The sequence below is a fragment of the Falco punctatus genome (assembly GCF_963210335.1).
Source record: "Falco punctatus genome assembly, chromosome: 10".
NCBI classification, from domain to species: domain Eukaryota; kingdom Metazoa; phylum Chordata; class Aves; order Falconiformes; family Falconidae; genus Falco; species Falco punctatus.
Genome location: NC_137590.1, coordinates 23965210 through 23984991, shown reverse-complemented (window position 1 = coordinate 23984991; position 19782 = coordinate 23965210). Strand labels below are relative to the sequence as shown.

The following is a 19782-nucleotide window of genomic DNA, read 5'->3' as shown; positions in this document are numbered from 1 at the left end:
GCCTGCCCTTGCAATGGCAGCTGATGCCGGGAGACTGGCTCGCAGTGCTGCTGCCTGCACCCCTGGACAGCCCTTTACCCTACGTGGTGCGCGGCTCTGTAGAGGATCCATACCTTAGGATAAAACATCCCTTCCCCAATGCATCAGCCATAAAAGGAAAAATGCTGGTGTCCTGGCTCCCTGAGATGCCCTGAGTCTGTCCGTGAGGGTACCACCAGAAGCCATGGGATGGTGAAGGGTTCCCCGCCTCTGTGAGCTGCTTTGAACAGGAACGTAGAAAATGTCAGGGATGATCACCAAGCTGGGAACGGTAAGTATTAAGTGGAAAACTTTCAGGGGGCTTTTCAGCTCCTCGGCACAGGAATGTGATAAATAATCCGCAAAGTGCTTTTCCAGCAGATGTGGCTGTACAATGTGCGGTGCATCTGACAGCAAACATCTGTCCAGACTGCAGCAAAAATGTGGTCTGTTTTTCCGATCACGTTGGTTTACCTTACTCATCTGATGGAGATGAAATTCCCCTGAACCTTGGCTTCCCCTTGGCTGTGGTTCTTCTCGGCTGAGCTCCCTCCGTCCCGGCACCAGGGCAGGGATGGGGAGCAGACCGAGGGCTGCTGCAGCCACCAGCCGGGGGTGGGGGGGGTGGGGCGGGCTGGCGCGAGGCTTCTAGCCCCGGGGGGATTTGAAGATTAAACTTCAGTTATGAGAATTTAACTTGGCTCAATTTGAATTGGGTTGCGGGTTGCATCCAAAAATGGAACAGGATTTACTGTCTTCCTCCGGCTAGGGCAAGGCTGTAATCTCACCAGCCATGCTTTGTCTTGCCGGACCTTAGTGGATCTCTCACAAGATGTTGGATCCCATTACGTTTCCACAAACTTCATCTGAATTCCCATAAAAGCAACTGAAGACCCAAGGCCCCAGTTGGACCGCAGGCGTAGCCCTGCCCGTCAGCTTCTGGCCCTCGCTTGGTTCCCATGCAAAGAAGATGGCTTTGTGCTTTAGCTCCTTTTTGTGTCACTGCTGTGATGAGGTCACAAATCAGGGAAAGAAATTCAAACCACCAAGTGGAAATCTTCTAGGCTGGTTAAATCCCAGGCTGGGAAAGGAGCTCTTCACACAGAAGGTGTAGCCGTAAGCAGGCTCTGAAATATGCGACGTAACCCCTCTGTTGTATCTTCTTACTGAAAAAGAATTAATCTTATTGGGGAAAAACCCCCAAAACAAAACCAAAAACACTCAGAAGCAAATCCTTAGCTCTGGAGAGAAGTGAGGTGCACTAGAGGAGGCAATGTTTGCCCTCTGCCACCAATGGTTCCTTTAGCCGATAGCTACTCATTATGAAAAAAACAATTAAATTATGCTTTTAAAATTATTAACGATGGAAATAATGGCAACAGGTAAAAGGTAAATAGTATGGAAAGCATATAACTTATAAATAAAATATCCAGAGTTAAAGAACCTAGTGGATTGCATGCCTTTGGGCAAAGGGACGACGTTGTGAGGGCAGGGGAGTGATGGAGTCAAGGAGAAGTTGCAACCACCACGCACAGAACTGCCTCCGCGTGCCTGTAAGGGAGCTGCCGCCACATGGTGCTGGGGAAACGTGAAAGGATGAGGAAAGGCTCTTCCTAAGTCTTTGCAGTTGCCAAAAAATAATCTAGTGATCTGGCTGCGTAGCGCATGTTTTTCTTGGCAATCTTGTAGAGGAGCCAAGAAAACGAATGGGTCAGGCTTTCCTCCTACCGACCCCCTGCCAGTGCGCTTGTCAAAGTGAAGCCAAAGCTGCAAGGGAGCAGCACGGGAAGGCTGAGTTGTGAACGCAGGACTGGAGGTGGCAAAGGACCGCAGTCAGCTCCGGCCTCGGGTGGTTGGAAGGGCAGGAGCTGAGGTACGCTGTGCAGCGCTGCTGCAGCCGCCTGCTCCTCGCCTGCTTCCTTTCAAGGGCATTGTATGGCCCTTAGCACATTTTCATAACAACATTCCTCTTTGATTAAAGAGAAAAAGCAGGGCAAGATTTCAGAAATTGAGTATGGCATACTCTGAAAATTGCTGTATCTTTTCCGTGTCTGTTGCTCTGTGATCTTTGCTGCTTTGAATGCTTCCAAAAATAACTTGAAAGAGACGCATAGCTCGATTATTGCCAACACAAGTAGTTATTGATCTAAATGACTGCCTGGAAAGAAAGGACGATAGAGAAACCATGCTCTGCTATCCACATGTTTAGACCTCCTGCCTTATTTTGCTTGAGCTAATGGGGAAAGACATGTATCGTGGCACGGCAACAAAGAAAACACTCTGTCTGCTTTAAAGTTACTGGGCACTTTTACATATTAAAAAAAAAAAATCATCAAAAAGACATAAAACATTTGACTTGAGATATGTTTTGCTAACTAAACTGGCTCGTATCCTACAAAACGCCCCAAAGGAGCTCCCAATCCTTTGGTTGACCAGATGCCCTTGAGGCGATGTGGAGCAGCCTTGGGACCATGCTGAATCACTGTGACTCTGCTGAAGATCCTTTTAATTAGCGCGGGGAAACAGTAGCTCGTTGATTGCTGCCGCTGCTTTTCTTGTTCCCCAGCACCGTCCTGCAGGAGATGTTGCAGGAGGCCGGGAGTTGTGCCTTTCCCCTCCCTCGTGCCCCTGGGAGGAGCGGCTGCAAGATGCCCTCGCTCCTTGCTCTTTAGATCTCATCCCGCGTCTGATAAGGAGGTTGGTTCCAGGCAGAAACACCCCGTGCAGCTGCCATGGCTGTGCTCCAGTTAAAGTCTGATGCTATGGCTATTTTCTAGGGATGATGTAGCCAGTTCCCTGGCTTTGACGATTTCCTTTTCTAGTCTTCAATCAGACGTTGCACAGAAAGGTTTCGTAGGAGCAGTGGTGATTTGTTTTCTTTTTTGTGTTGGTGTGGGATGGATTTTTTGTTTGGTTGGGTTTTTTTTTTTGTTAACTTTTAAAAGGGGATTTTTGTGCTTTTTCTGCTTCTCAGTCTTTACCACGTTTTTTTGTGCTACTGGACTGGCATAACAGAGCGGAGGCATCTTTTATTGTAAATTTAAAATGTGTGTATTAAATAGATTTCTTATATTATAGCTTTTACCAAAAGTGATTTCAGATTTCCAGCATGAAATTTTCTAATATGGACTTGCCCTAAACCGACAGCTTTATGAATGTGTAGATTAGGATAAAAACACATTTGCCTTAGGAAGAATTTGAGATGATATCCCTAAGTACTTTCTCTGATTTGTGTCAAGCACAGTACAGAATAAATATGTATTTTCCAGGAGAAATTCGTTGTATACGTGATGAAAGGCTGCATTTAATTTGCTGTGCATTTACAGAAGGGTGGCTTTTAAGCAGTGGTATGTGCTCTGTACTCTGTCAACTTGTACAAATAACTTAGAAGCTGAAAGTCTTTTAGAGTAAGAAAGAATCAGTCACAAAGCGATCATTAGTTTAATGAGCATAGCTACTTCTCCGACTTAAAGTAAAAGTGAATACAGCAAATGAACTTCAATCTACCAATGGAAATTGAGCCTGATGGCTGAATGTCTTTTTGCATAGAAATACCTGACAAGCGTTAGGGAGCAGCTAGTGCCTGCATTTCCCATGGCTTTGGAACGGCATCTGTTTGCCCTAACCCGTCACCTTTTACCCTGCCATCAGATCACTGGGAACCCTGTTTAAAAGGTGCTGGTACGATGCAACCCCATGACAGCAGCTGCACGTTGGAGGGCTGCTGGCGGAGCCGTGCACCCTGCGGTGCGTTAGGCAGAGCTGTGTGCCGGGAAAGCAGTGGGGACCAGCCTTCTCATCCTCATCACAGCCCGTACAGCCCCCGTGGGATGCAGGACTGCATCTGCCTTTACACCTCTGTGTCTGCCTGCGTGTACATAGACACACAAATACTATTTGTGTATGTACAGCTATATCTGGACACCTATATAGCAATATATGTCAACTTGCAAAGCTAGGCAGTTAATCCATCTTTCTTCCCCCAACAGCCATTTGGAAATCTCTCCAGACTCGGGTTTACTGCCTACCCAGCCCAAAGCTGGCATGCACAGCAGTGGCTAAAGCAGAGCTGGGCTGTGGTGATCCACACAGATGGGAGTGTACTGATGTGCCCAAGATGCTACTTGTTTTCAGCAAGCTTTAAACACTAGCTGGAAATCTGGTATATAAAAAAATATTTTAAAATTTGCACGTGAGAACAATGCCATGGGATTGGAGCCAGTACCCACTGCTACAAAATCCAGTGCCAGGTGAAGAAAGATAGGGCAAAAGAGAAAAGTAATTTGCAAATAATAAAAGGAATATGTATCTTTCCTGTTTCTCCACCTGTGCTCAGAGCCCACCAGACGCAGCTGGCTGGATGGTTGGTGTATCACAAACAGCACAAAGGTAACATGGTGCTATAGCTTCTGGAGTACAGCCAGCTAAGTGAAATCATGGCTGTTAGCACCCTCTGGACACAGCCCAAAGGTTCCTCAGAGTTGTCTTGCAAACACCTCTTACCAGCTGATTTTTCTCTAGGACGGTAGGGGCAGTTGGGTCTGCCGTGCTGGGTGACCTGCACATGTCACTGTGGCAGCCGACTAGAAGCTAGAGCCATCTGAAAGCTTTGCCATCTCATTCTTCAGTGTGGATTTGGAGACAAAAGGGAAATAAACCCATTTTGGGCTGCTTCTGTTATTTAGCCTGACCAGGCATCGGTGCAGTCATCAGATCTACTACACGGATAGTGACAGAAACACTCTCTTTTCCCAGTGTGGCTACAGCAGACGCAAAGGTGTTTAGAATTAAAATTTGTGATGTAGATAGTAGCTGGATCCCAGAAGCTGAGTAGAGAGTTTGCAGCCAGAAATGTAAGTTTTGATCGTGCTCAGGCTTGTGTGGGTTGTTCAGCCCTTTTCCAGTTAAACTGGACATCATGCCACAGCTCACAGGGATTAGGTTTTGTTTGTGCAGGCGCACAAACTGACAAACAGTTGCGACCATTATTTGTACTCCATTCTGCAGGAAATACTTTGTTGAATATATAGTAGCTACGATTATATTTATATACAATATAAAAGGAATTACATACTGCAAATTGCAGGCAAGTAGGCTGATCGTGCTGTTGGGAACCTGGAGGCGCAGCACTCCTACACCTGCCCATCTTGCCTGTGTATGTGGCATACGCCTGTGGTCTGCAATGCCTTTTTTTAAAAAAAAAAAAATACTATGTTTTTTTATTTAATGTTGATACTACGTATTTTTGGGAAATGCGGTTCAGTTCAAGGAGGTACGGGTGTATAACACACAACATATCTCAGGCATAAAGTTAGGAACTTCAGGGATCTCTTGTGGGAGTTTTTAATAGGGTGTACGTCACTGAGAAAAAATTCCAGCAATGCAAAATTAGGTCCATTAAAAGCCTTGATTAATTCTGGGGCTTTTTTTTTTGGTTGTTTTTTGTTTTCCCCACAACTGTTCAAAGCTATGAGTTTAGTTGTATTTTAACGATGTAAGTATATGGGACAAACCTGAATGGATCCAGGTCTAATCATATTTACAAATATTTGTAAGTAACAAAAGTGACTTCGTATTTGTGTGCAAGATGTTATGTGTGAGATGAGGTACAACCTCAAGACAGTAATCAGTTCCGTAAAAGCTTTTAATAAACAGAAATGCCAATAGAAGAGTTTTTAGAAAAGTACAGAATAAAAGCAGAAAATATCTCTCTCCTATTAACCATTGGTATAAATCCCAAGATGTCTGGTTTTAACATTATAAATGGCAATCTTCACTCAATAGTTATATGGAAAATATCACAGTTAAAGCACAGCACTGCTGGTGTCTTAGAGAATACACGCATTAACTTTTCCTCATCTTTTCCCCCTTTTATAGCAAAGGCAAAAAATACTTTCCATGTTCCCAAAATTAATTATTAAAGGAGGCACCGAGAAATCAAATTACCACTAAAATCCAATTTTGTTACACTATATCTTAATGTCGTAACTTTGATAAGAACATTTCACTATTTACTAGAGAGGAATGGATTTCAACCACACTGTGCTAGTTTAGTTTTGTTTTATTATTAATTATTTTATTTGATTATTCAGCTGAGATACCTGTTGACTGTAAATGATGAGTGGAAGTGTTTGCAAGCTGGTGTTAGCTCCTCGCTCATGTTGAAGGGTCTTGTGTCGACACATTTAATTCTGCAGTTATTTAATTCTGGAGTAACAGTTCTGTTGTTTTAGCCTGCTATGAAAAGACTAGGAATTCTTTGACTTTCAGGGAATAGTTTGAAAATGACGAGTGGGACAGAACAATCTGGGGGTGGAAGTGTGGTTATTTTGTTAGGCTTGCAGCATGGGGGAGAGGGCATCCCATTAGCTCGGCACCTATAAGGACAGTAAAAAAGAAACTGTGGACATACTGTTGGGTATAAGAATAAGACTTTCAAAATTCTTTTTCTTTCAAATTGGCATATGAATATAGGGGAAAAAAAACCCACTACTTTGGCTGCAGTAATTTTTTTAATAGCGTAATCTCTATTCAGAATGCAACCTAGAAGGAAACACCCTGCAGACCAAGTCTATCAGAGGTGTGTGCTCTTTTATTTGGTAGAACAAAAATGGATCTGAGGTCAGTTGCCACTTCTCTGTCAGGTGCGGAGCCAATAACCACCTCTTGTGCTTGGTGGTTTCCAGCCACCGAGCAGCACCAGCATTCCTCCTCCTGACCTTACTCAAAAGTCTGTCTGTTCTGCAGATATTAATTACATCTGTGCACAGCATCTGATGGAATTTCTGACCCTATCTGTGACCTCTACACTGAGATTTATTTCTATTCCTAATGCAGCGGAAAATTAATATGATGCATTCTCTGGTAGCTCTATTGTTTCTGAGCTTATGGATTTAGAAACGTTGGAAAAATTATTTGTGGCTGTGAAAGTCATCACATGTACCACGGGAGAGGCACAATGCAGCATCTGTTGAATAAGATCTTGCATTAAAGTGGAGTTCTACCTGGAGAAGTGTGTATATAAAAATAACTCCACAGCAGTGGTTGTTTATTTTGATAGTGAATTTTAGTTATGATTTATGCAATAAAGAATGCCGCTCAGAAAACAGAGGAAGGTGCTGTTCATAACAAGTCTTTAGTAAGTAATACTTGAAGCTTTTTCTAGTTGCTGCCCTCCAAGCTTTCTAGGGAGGGCAGGTGTGCTTGTAGAGGCGAAGGAAGGCATTGTGATACCCAGCCACCCTGGCGAAGACTTTCAAGACATTTTGCACCTTGATTTTAAAAAACAAGTGAACCCACAGAGGTAGCAATGCCTTTTACAGACTGAAAGACCAGGGTACAAGTAAATGTTAAATTGTTATAAACAACAGTTTTCTTAGCTTATGGAACTCAGACAGATATATATATATATATATATATGTGATGTTAGCTTCTGGAAACACGATTTTAAAACTTTTTTGTTGTTGTTGAGGTTAGTCAATCTATGTTTTGCTCATTCTAGTTAGAAGAGAGCTCAGTCCCTATGCAGGACCCTCTTCCTGAGGAGCCGGAGCCTTGACATGACCACATCCCAGTCTGCATAGGCACCTTCCAGGTGACGAGTCACTTCTGAGTCCGACGGGAAGCTTTGGCGACCATGAAGCACACGCCAGTTATCAAATGTCACTATGTCTCCTATAAAGAGATTGCATCAAGGTTTGATATTTGGTCTGTTGCAGACAGATAATGTGGAGGTGGATTTGTATCAATGCTGATGGAGCAATAATTTCAAGTAGCTTGGCTGGAGATGTACAGAAATGACACAGTAATTTTAATTCAGCTGCTCATGCTCAACCAGAGAGGGCAGGCCCCTTTCAACCTCTGCTGCTTTCCCTGTACAACCAGGAGTTAAAAAGCAGAGCGGTAGGGGAGCCCATACTGAGAAAAGCAGAGCATGAGGGGAAAGGCGACTACAACAAATCCACAGGAAGGTTAAAAACAGTAAAAGCCAGTAGGAAGGTTTTTATTTGATCAGCTGGCTACTCTTTGTGCTATACACATCCTACATTACCGTCCCTGTTAAGAGAATTTTATGAGAACAAAGTCAAGCCACTGAAAGTTGGGAAATCACCTCATGAAGGCTAGCATGCCATTTTAATTCTTCTCCCTGGTGTGCCACCATTATGATAAATCTCTAATTAAATAACCTTATAGTCTTTCTTTCCTCCTCACCCTCCCCTCTACCACCCTCTCGGTGTGTTAATTGATGGCATGGATAGTGCTAATGTAATGTGAGGTACTTTGTTTTACCATTTATTATGTGATCTTATAAATTATTTCATTGCATGTTCCCAATAGAGAGATATTAATTTCCTGATAGACATTTTAAAGAAACTACCATCACCGTACACGCGGCAGTCAGATCTGCTAATGAATTTACTTTTTTAACATCTCTTGAGAGATGAGGGACCGTTCATATCTTAATTTTACAGCTAAGGAAGGAAAGAACAGAGATTAAGGCCGAAGTAGTTAAATATATGCACAGACTGACTTTTAAAGAGTAAAGGACATTTCTGGGGCATGTTTTATGTTCAAAAACACAGCCCTGTACAACTCCAGCTGAAGTTTAGAGCACTCTGTTCTTCTGCAGATCTGCCTCCAGACACCTTGCATAGGCCACCCAGAAAAAGCAGCAGAGCAGCAGTGCCCTTCGGCAATTCATCCAGCACGATGCTGGCATTCGGTGTCTAAGCAAAGACGATAACTGAATTCCCCCCGGCACTGTTCAGCTGCCTTCAGCGTTATGCACGTTACGCATCAGTATCATCCTGGAGATGCTGTGCAACTCCTGCAGCCATCGGGAAGGGGCCTCACTAACCAACTGAAGTGTCATGAAGGAATTGTTTGGCTTAATGGCTGTACTCTGCATCAAATGAAGCAGAGGGAAAAGTATGTGATCGTGTATCATGTAACGAACAGACACTGAGCTGGGATGGCCCAGCAGTCTTACACATGATTTCCCATCTGTGGTGCTATCGCTATGACAAGTTACAATTTCCTATGTGGTATGGGTAAGCGCTATTCTCCCCCACCTTTTTTTTTTTCTTTCTCCTTTATACTATAAGAATGGCAAAATAAATCTGTAATGTGAACATAAGGATGCAGTATGAAATAAAACAGGTGATGGAAGGACTGAGATTTCCTCTCGGTACCAGTGCTAACAATGCTCAAGTGTTTTGGCTGTTAGGAAAAACATGGGAAAATCATTGCGAGGAGAGGCAATTTACTGACCTGGTTTCAGCTTGTAAGTAAACTTGTGTTCTGCGCTGTTTAATAAATCATCGAATTCCTTTAGAGCTGCATAAAACGGCCTCACTTTTTCAGCTGGTATGTCAAACACCGTGTCTCTTGTTGCATTATTATAATTGATGCGAACCGCTTCGCCCCTGGAATCCACGCTATGAAACACAGAAGGAAAGGGAATGTATTATGTCGTTACTAAAACATGTTAAGATGGTTAAACAACAAATGAACTCTCCTGCTGGGATTTCAGTATGTTTTTATAGTGAAATTCGGATTGGTATTGGGTTGGGTTTTGATAACTATACCTAACTAGGAAAAGGGAGAATGAGGAGAAAGTGTAGGTGCTTAATGTGCTAAAAAAAATAATCTATTTTCTATACTCTTCAGCTGTAGAATCATCAATTTTTTCAGTTCAGCAGATTATGAAAATTTGTGTTTGATCTTTTCATAGTATATAGTTCTTAATCGGAACGCTTCAAATGATGACCTCTCTTTGCGTGATGCAAATGTGCATCTGCTGGAATTTAGGAACAGCCCCAGCTGCTGTTAACCTGTGGCAGCACCTAGAAGCTGCTCTGATTACCAGCACTTCTTGCTAGTGTGTGGCAAAACCGAATCAGGCAAGCGGTGGTACACAGCACAGAAGTCATACACTGGCAAAAAAACCCTGAACCCAACCAACCCAACCCCCCAGACCCCTCCAAATACCCGCAGACCAAGCTGAACCAGCCTTTCCCCACAAGGTGGCAGGAACAGACCTTCTCCTACCAACATGCGAGCCACCACACAACAGGGGATTTATTTTCCCATGGTGTTGAAACTACTCACTCTATAATCCTTTGTTTACATTGCACAGCAAAATCACAGAAGTCCACCCCTATATCTGTATAGTCTACAGCAGTAGAGGTCAGGATCTGATACGCCTGAGGGTTTTGTTTCTTCAGCATCCTGGATACGTGAAATCCATCGACGACTTGGCTTTCACCTCCTGCAGCCGTTTGCTTTATACAATGGAGAAACTGAACCTGGAAGGAGTTAACATCTTGTTACGAAACGAATTAGCTTGCATATTTAACAGTTCATTAGTATTGGTTCCCTCCTATCTGTGGTTCTGGGCTTTTGGGGTTGTTTCCCCATTTTTTTTCAGGGAAAGACTGAGTTCCCATTACTGCTGCTTCACAGCACCCTGCCACCGCTGTCCCAAAGGCAGAAAATTAATGTTCATAAACTGCATCCCGGCTGGGACGCCTTCAAATGCTTGCAGCCTGCGGGTCAGCTGCTGGGCCTGGGGCTCGCTTCTTTCCTTCGAGTCCCTCTTTGTGCCAGTAACAGCATTTTAAACACATTTCAGTCTCATCTCACCAAGGAGGATCGTCTTGAGGAAACAAAACCTGCTGTGAATTATCTGCTCACAGAGGGGAATAGGTGGCTGTTACAGGAGGCAACGGGCCCGGTGTCTCTGTGCCCAGGTAGGGTTAAGAAAGTTTCATTCCACTTCACAGCAAACTTGCCCAGGTGTAAGACGGGGCAGAAAGCCTGAATTGGGCTCTTGGTGGCACTGGTGTCAATCTGAGACGCTGACACGGCGGTAAAGCTGCCTGCGGCATCAGTCCAGCATCACGCAAAGCGTGACTGTTCATCTTAGCCACACAAAACACTGAGCATTCACCTCTCCCTTCTGTGATGGTGAATTATTTCGGAGACCACTAGGAGGAGGGAAAAAGACAAACCCCAATAAAAAAAACCACTGGAAGAGAAAGGAGCAGAGAACAGGGCTCGTCCCAGAGCCCCCCACCTGCTGGATCTGCAGACCCTGAAGATGATGACGAGGGGGGAAACTGATTGAACCGACAGTGTAGAAGGGCAGCTTGTTTGGAAAGGACATCAGTGACTTTATTCGTGTGATGAAGCAGCTTCCCGCCCTCCCCTGTACTCCTTTTGGCCAACAAGCTGTGGGGACGACTGGGGGCTCCCGCTGAAGGGAGCAGGACAACAAGCTCTTTGCTTTTGCGGGTGCCTCGCGCAGGGTGGGCACAGCCTGGCACTGCCAAGCAGGGCGGCCGTGCCCTACGTCACGGTCAGCGACGTTGGAAAAGTTGAAAGGGAGAACTTAGTGCAAATGAGAATTTAGTTTTACATTCTAGAGAGCTCATGTTTCTGCTAGATCTAACCGTCAGTTGTGGTTTGCTTGGGGTTTTTGTTTTCAACAGGACACCTCCTAGAAAAATAGTTGCCAGATGAAAACCTAGGAAATCTAAAAAATACTTTTACGGAACAGTTCTGAAACTAATCATCGTCCGTTCCAAACCATTTCTTCACATACTTGTCATAAATATGTCTTAAGAATTCAACTATTGTGTAATAACTAGATAAAGAAAGAAAACTACACGTTCAGGACAATGTTAAAAAATAATTCAATGTGCTTTAATACTTTTATTTCTTACAAACATTTCTTGAATGAGAAAGGTTACGCTCTTTTTCTAATGTTCCATAGCAGTGTGAGGTTTGGCACGGACAAGACAGTGAGCTAAAAGCCCTGTTCCATTCTTACTCCGCGCTAATGAACAGGATGCTAGTGTGAAGTATTTGGTACTCGCGGATAACTCATGGTGGCTTTTGGTTTGATGATAGAAACAACTGATACAAAGTACTCCACAACATTAGAAAGGGAAGGTTTACGGGTGCAAACTTTTCCAGGGTTATCTTTGTTCCTTTGTACGTGTCCCTACTACTTTCCAGTTCTCTGCTGAGTTATGTGGCTTAGATTCTGATATGACAGGGACAAGGTGAAAACTTTTTTCTCTGGTGGTTGCCAAGCTTTACGGAATGCGCCGCTTTTTTTTTGTCTAGTATGAAAGGGTAAATAAGTGTCTAACTTGAATCAATTCACAGAAAACAGAATATAGCATCTTATTCATATTTCCTCTAGTAAGGTCCCCTTTTAAGGTGAACAGATGAGTCCTAAAATGTCACCACTTGACTATAGCATTTAGACACCTAGCTTTTTTAATATAATGGAAACAGTACCAAAAGCACCTACAGGACCCTGATGTTCTCTCGTGTGGTAAAATTCTTGATATTTTGTGACTTTCATTTAAAAATTATGGGCTACATAATGGACTTGTTATGCAGAACTTGCATCATAATGTGTATCTTGCATACCCATGTGTATGTAGGTCGTTACAGGCAGATTAGTATTTTGTTATTTTCACATTGCTCTTTTAAGACCCAATCCCGTCACTGCACGCTAACCGTATTCCGCGCTATAAGAACATTTCCTTCTCCCTCTTGTGTTGTCAGTGGATTTGCCTTACCCCAGGTGGATGCTGCAGAACAGGGTAATCAGTGTGAAAACACAGTTTCCCGGTGGTGTAAGCGACGTTGTTAGCATCTGCTTTGTCCTGCACTTGCCAAGTTGGTCTTTGCAATGAAAGGGAAAAGAGAAAACTTGTTAGAACAACCAGCCAGCATGCCAGACAGTGCACACTGAATCCATGAGATCGTGGTCATTCCATCTTTGAACATGAAAATATTGTAAAATTATAAGGAAATAATGATTTAACAGTGTCTCCCCACCCCAGCACAGAAGGCTTGTTTTGGCAGTCCTAGATTCAAGCTAGAAACTGAAGTGTGCCAAGGGACGTCTGGCCCCAATGTAACATCTATAACGATGGATTTCCAGTGGCCATTTGTTTTGGTACATAGCGTCTGTCTTGAAATTTGACAAAATTCAGTAAGAAAGTACACTGACAAAAAAAAAAAAAAAAAAAAAAAGGTCTTATTTCTATGACAAAGACATGAATACCTCATGTTGCAGCAGAATCAAAATCTGTTCCAAGTGACACACTGTGCAGGGGAATTTCAGACCAAGAACCGCACGTTTTGTTTGCACAGAGTTCACGCGGCCGAGGACGGTCCACAGCAGATGCTGTGTTATGTCCGTGTTACCGACCCAGACATTTGTCTGGAAAAGTCTTAAGTCACCATACACAGCCCGTGTAATCACAGGAGCACAAGTGGTTTAAAAAAAAATATAAAACTCATTTTCCCTTGTCAAATACTACAGACCAAATATATTATGTTTCGGGTGGTGTGTCTCTTGCATTACTTCTTATTAATAGTTTTTTTAAAAAATAGGCTAAAGAACATGCAGACAAAAATTATTTAGATATATTATATAAACACTTTTGTTCTAGGAGCGGTATTTAGAATAGAAACAACGTAAAATGCTAAAATGAAATTTCTGAAAATGCTGGGGGGAAGCCCCCTCGCATATGATTTGCAAATGTGTTTAACTGCCTGAGAGAAATAATTTTTATGACTTGGTACAGCACATATTCCTCAGTACATGACTTCAGTACTCAAGTATGATAATTTCAGCCACACTTCCACCGTTCTCAGTTTTACAGCCGAAAAATAGCCCATTATATCATCCTCATCATTAGTACTGAAGGTAGGTAGGTTCACTATATCTTTAATTTAAAAGGCTCGGCTGTCACTTGATGGTTCTAGAAGAATTTAACCCATTTTAATGGTCACATTATATGTAATAAAGTTTCTGGAATGGTAGTATTTTATAAAACCATTGTAAGGTTTTGCCAAAGTGGTAGGTGCTTTTGTGCTGTTAGGCTTTGAGAGGGGCGCTGCACCCGGGAACCTTCCTGCCAGGCAAGGAGCTTCGCTCGGAGCTCCAGTTACTGGCCTGGGGGCAGCGATGCTAACAGAGAACTCAGCACCGAACGTGGAAAAAACCAGCCTTGCCTTGGCAAAGTCTCAGCTGAGCTGGAGTATCAAGTCAGACACAGGGAGGGAGCACGAGAAGGAAGAAAATGTGGGTGATGTCAGAGGACTCCTGGCCTTAGGGGGAGCAGAGTGGGGCGGAATGGTTTATGGTTCAGTAATTAGAGGCAGGTTTCAACATCAGTTTCTCAGGCTGGTTGGCAGAGGAGGAAATTTGGCACCAGGCAGGCGTAGTAATTTTTTGCATGAAGTGACAATGTGGGCTCAGCCTCCCTGAGCAGAAAACTGGCCCATCTGTTAGATCCACCGTCTTGCAAACCCACCACGCTAGGAACTGAAGCCATGCTCGAATCACGTCTTGCACTTCATTAAAAACCTAAGCCTCATTCATAAGAGATCTGGGACCCGTGTCCTTGCCTGGGAGGTGCAGATGGTTTGGCAATTCCAGTGGGAGCACTGGGGAAGCGCTTTGTGCCACCCCAAGCCCTGGACAAAGCTTCAGGACCGGGAAGGAGCACAAGTCTAGGGTGAGAGAAGTCGAGCAATGAATTGTGTATGACAGGAGACTTCGTTCATGGAGTTGTGCCTCCATAATGTAAAAGAAAAGGTTAATTTAAAAGTGTGGAACCTCTTGACATTCTTATATGGCCGATACAGTGAATGTGTCTGCTTTTTAAAGTAATGACATTTTAGGTAGCATGTAGCAAACAGATGCCTAGAGAAGAAAAAAGGCTTTTGTTGTTTCCATGTGTCAGGGTTACATTCGTTGCAGGTACATTTCAGTTTAAAATTCATGGCCCTGTTGAGGTAATGTTTTATTTGGCAAGCTTGCCAATTCCGAATTTATCCTTTTATTTCTAATATTCGGTAGGCATTGTATCTGGCTGCTAGTGAAATAGCAAGGGGATTACCCAAAGTTATTTTATTACAGTTGTAAAACCCACCTCAGAATTGGATGCCAGTAAGAAATGAACTTCTGTTTTAGAGCTGAAGACATGGACTGTAAAATGCTGCTCTAAGTCTGTTATTAAGACTGAAAACTCAGTGGAGTTTCTGCTACTGCAAGAAATATTTAAGAGCAACACAACCAGGCACTACAATAACTACAGCTAAAAATCAAACAGGTTAAATTAGAAGAAAAGACGCTACAGGGAAAGAGTTTTTTTCTTCTCTGTAATGTTTTTAGGCTGAGTTCCAGCTATACATAGTAAAAAAAAAAAAAAAAAAGAAACCAACAAACTTGTTCCTTATAAAACAGCCCCACCAAATATCCAAAATGAAGCCAAAAGCATTGAAGTCTTTTTTTGAGACTTCATGTGATGAATTACACATTTAACAAACACTGGTTATTAGGCTGTTTGAATACAGTTCTCTAACCATTTTCTGATACGTTTAGCATGTTACCACTTCACACACATCTGTACTGCACCATTTGAAACTAGTTTTGGCACTTTATCTTTTAAAAATACTTTATGAATGATTTCTTAAACTACTACACGTAACAACTCAAAGTTTACACACGAATCTGCTTGTATTTTCCAATGTTTTAGGATTTGCTCCCTTTTTCCCCCCACCCTGAGCAGAGCACTTAGGGAAAAAAAACATGGTCTAAAGGGTCATTTATAATATATTTCAAAGCAGTAATCATTAACATCACCAGTATGGTGGTTAGATTAGCTACACGTTGCTGAAGAGGTCAGGCTGCAAACGTGTGCCTCTGCACATGTGCATGGGCCCAGGGAGGAAGGAGACTCGATAGCCATGCAGCAAAATGGAGATGGTGTAGTATTTTGCAACCCAACTTTCTGTGCACAGCCCTTGCCATTAAAGAAACTCCTCTTAAAGAGAGATAAAAAAATAAACCAACAACTCCTCACAATGCACAGAGAGCTCAACGCTTGGAAGCAGCGTTTTGCTAGCAAAGCGCCCACACGCAGCAAGTGACACTTGCTTTTGTAAAGTGTTTCCCATAGACTTCATCCAATCTGAAGAACTCAGTGACAGGGGCAGGCAGTATCCTTCTAATGACTCGTATGAGCTTTGGGTCAAGGTTTATCTATTTCGGTAACAAACTCATCTTGCACACCTCCTCGGCAGGCCAGCTGTGCTGTATGGTGCTGGCAGCTTGCCCCTGTGCTGCCGTGTGAGTTGGTATGCTTTTGGTGTAGCCTTAGCAGAGGCATCCTCACAGTGCGTCCTGGAGACAGCTACACCCTTTGTGACCTCTGAACGGGTGAGGTGAAAGCTGGGATGTAGGGAATAGCACACCCACCCCACATCATCCCTCAGCTCGGCTCGGAACTCCGGAGCAGGCTGCCTGTGTGTGTACAGTTACTTTCTCTCCTTGCAAGTTGGCAACATTCTGAAAAAGAAAGTGCGTTCAACACTTTAGGTTCTCCCCCTAAAAATCTTGGCTCTGCTAACAGGCACATTGTCTCTCACACACCCTACCCCCTTTACCACCGTGCCTTTCCTTTAGCGCTGGAGCATCCATCCTGCTCCCAGAGCCGGACCATATGCCACATGTTGGCTTCACCTGGTGGCAGCTGCATTTTGTTTCTTGAAATCCAGACTAGTCTGCAAAACTGGTCTTTGGATGTCAGGCTATCTTGGACCTTAATTTCTTCAGATTTTAATATTGCAAAATCAATCTAATCAGACACAGAAATGTAATTAGCAACTGTCAGATGACCAAGAGTAGATCTACCCATGGTGGCTCAATTGGGATGGTGTAAGACTTCAAGGCTTTCAATTACTGAAATTATTAGTTCAAAAACTATTTGTTTAAAAGCAAATAGAAAAAAACCCAAAACTGAACTGGATATTCCAGCCATGTTTTCCTTTAAATGCAGAACTTGTAATGAATTGGAAAATTTCCCTAACATTGAAACTCTCTTTCTGCAGCCTAGTAAGTCCAGGAATTAGCAAATATGTTTTGGAAAAGCAAAGAAAATGATAACATTTTATCATTCCTTTATTGTGAACCCTAACAGTTAAGGAAAATAAAAAATAAGGTTTAATCAACGCCAATAGTGAAGTTGGTTTAAACAGTGAAAGAAGCTCTAACCATTACTTGCTCAAATGGTGTGGACCAAGGTCACGTTTCAACCTTGATCTTGTACGGAACATTAATGGGTGGGAGTTTCTTTGTAGGATGTATTAAAACACATTTAAATATATATCTATCTCTATCTCAAACACTCAGAATTTATCCTGACAAATTACTTCTATTGAAACCATCTTTAAAGAGAGTAAACATTAATTCAAGCTGACTTTAAATAAGGTGAAGCGTTTAATAATCTTTACTGATTATAACTGTATTAGGGAAAAGTCAGTGAGTGGTAAGACTAAGGTTTTTTTAATTAGAAAACCCCCCCCGACATTCTGATGACACACCTGATAAACTGGCAAGTCTCCCTAGGGCAGCCTAAATCTCATTAGCTGAACTCGGACAAGGACAGTATATCCTCACTGTTAATGTACATTTATATAGTAAGGGACTTTTCAGTCTCTCAAACAGCAGAGTTATCACAAACTGGGTGCTGCAGACAGTTTCAGACCGGTGGCTGGCATTTCAAACAGCAAGGATGGTTAGGAGCTGAGGCAGGGGGCCAGGCAGGGTGGTAGATGTTTCTTTAATCTTACAATGGTGCCGAGTTCAATATAAGACATTTTCGAATTGCCTTAGTGACAGACATGGTACAGGGCACAGCAGATGGACAACAGGTGAAACACAGTGGGCTGCCATGTCAAGAACATTAGTCTAGATAACGTTATAGATAGAAGATTTAGAGATCATTTCCAGTTTTAGAATCTAGGAACTACTTCTAGATCCAGCTCTCAGTCCCTGGAACTTAGGAAAGCCACTAAAGGTTCTGTTGCAACCTAAGCACAAATTCATGGTGCATGTCAAAGGTCCTGTATGGTGGTGGTGGGGTTATTGGTATTGATTTTTAAGGGGTTTTGGGTTGTTGTTTAGTTGGTTGGTTTGGCTTTCCTAACTCAAAATGCTTGTGCAGCTGTCTGGATACAAACAGAACAAATGTTTCATCCTCTAGATACAGAGGAAATCTGTGAAACACCCTCAGATACAATCAGGATCGGATATCCCTAAGAATCTCCTTGTATCTGTTACTAGGATCATGTCAAAACAGAAATAGAAAGCAGTAGTATTTTCATAACGATGAAAGTTTAAAATAGGCTGCCAAATGTAGAAGTGCTTGACATTAAGAATGCTTTTTTTAACATTAGAAAAAATATCCTAGCACTGGATGAGGTTTTTGAGTCAAGCAGGGGGTTCTGTTCCCATTTATTTCAGTAGGATTAACCTGACTGCATCCCAATTAATGTTGAAAACCACTTTTCCTTCTGGCACAGTAAACAGAAAGAGGAAACCACACCTTAGTGAAAGTGTATTATCTTAACTACCCTAGTACATTTATGTGTTACTCCCTTTAAAGCTTTGCAAATATTTATTATGGCTGCTGGAAATGGCAAAAAAAGCTTCATAATATTAACATTATAAAAAATTCCATCCTGTCCTCTTGGAAGACAATAAAAAAAATTAATTAAAAATGCCATTCTCACAGGCTGTTCTACGTGCTATGAGTTCAGTTTCTGCCAATTTCTGAAAAATTTCTTGAGGCAGCTTTCCTGATTTGAAGCGGGGGGACTGAAATTCTGCACAAACCGGTTGACTTTCAACATAAATGAAACAAAAATGAAGGACTGTTCAGAAGCAACTTATACACTGCTAGACATTGCTAGTATATCAGAATAGTAATTTCTCTGCCTCTTGGAAATTGTTTACTAAATCTAAAAACCGGCAGCATCACTGACGTCTTTTCCCATAGCTGATGATGGAGAAATACTTGCAAAATGAATATGTAACAGTAAGACTTAATAAGCATCATAGGTTGAAAAAGGGACCTTTTGTTCCCCTTCCCTTCGCCTCATAATTAACATTCTGAATTAATGTATTTTTCGTGGTGTCACAGTGCTGCTTTGTACCTCACCTGCATTACGTGTGCCAGCAGGGATCGTATGTGCCTCCACGCAGGAGTGTGCAGGGGCAGATCTTTCCTCCTGACTTGCAGTCTCGAGGGACTGTGGTATTTCTGGCGAAGGTTGAAATTTTTTTCCCACTTCCATTTATTTAAGGGTTTTTTTTGTTTGTTTGTTTGTTTGTTTGTTTGTTTTTTAAGGCAAGGGAGAAGCCCCTGGTTATTGCCCACGTGGTTTGTTAGCTTATTCTCTGAACTGGAGGTAAAATCCAAGTGAAGGAGAACTCTTGCGATAATTTTTATTATCTTTTTCTGTTACAGGGGAGAAGGGACCTTTACAGAGAGTGAAGGACAGTGCAATACGTTAGCTATGACACTGCTCCTTCGCTTAGCTAGATGGAGGTCACTGCCTCAGCTTAGCAAGATGTGAGCTACCATCATCATTTGCTTACTCGCCTAGTAGGTGCTTGAGGAGGCAGGCGTTCATTTATCACCTCTGGGCATCAAAATGATGATTTACAGGTTCCTGCTTGCACTCCTGCAGGCTGAGCTCTTCCTTTTGCAAAAAGAAAAGCAGTTGAAAGCAGTGAAACAGGTACTCTGACCATCTTCTTGGTGATGTGAGACACAACGTCATCACCTAAGTATTACCTATTTCCATGACTCAAACTCAGGCTAAGAGAAAGTTTCAGTACAGATAGATTCCAGTGTTCAGAAGGGGACTGGATTAGGGATTTTT

At 42.6% G+C, this 19782-nt stretch overlaps 1 protein-coding gene across 7 annotated transcripts in view; it reads right to left on the bottom strand.

The window, feature by feature from the left end:
- Nucleotides 1-5217: 5217 nt before the first annotated feature.
- Nucleotides 5218-19782, bottom strand: part of BBOX1 (gamma-butyrobetaine hydroxylase 1) — a 41526-nt gene continuing 26961 nt past the window's right edge. For all 7 annotated transcript variants that reach the window (XM_080405284.1, XM_080405282.1, XM_080405286.1 and 4 more), the window contains 4 exons: nucleotides 12615-12720; nucleotides 10129-10325; nucleotides 9289-9455; nucleotides 5218-7692 (listed from right to left, as the gene is read on the bottom strand). In XM_080405284.1, coding sequence (XP_080261410.1) covers nucleotides 7532-7692; nucleotides 9289-9455; nucleotides 10129-10325; nucleotides 12615-12720 — 631 coding nt within the window. In that variant the 3' untranslated portion in view covers nucleotides 5218-7531. The remainder of the gene's footprint in view (nucleotides 7693-9288; nucleotides 9456-10128; nucleotides 10326-12614; nucleotides 12721-19782) is intronic.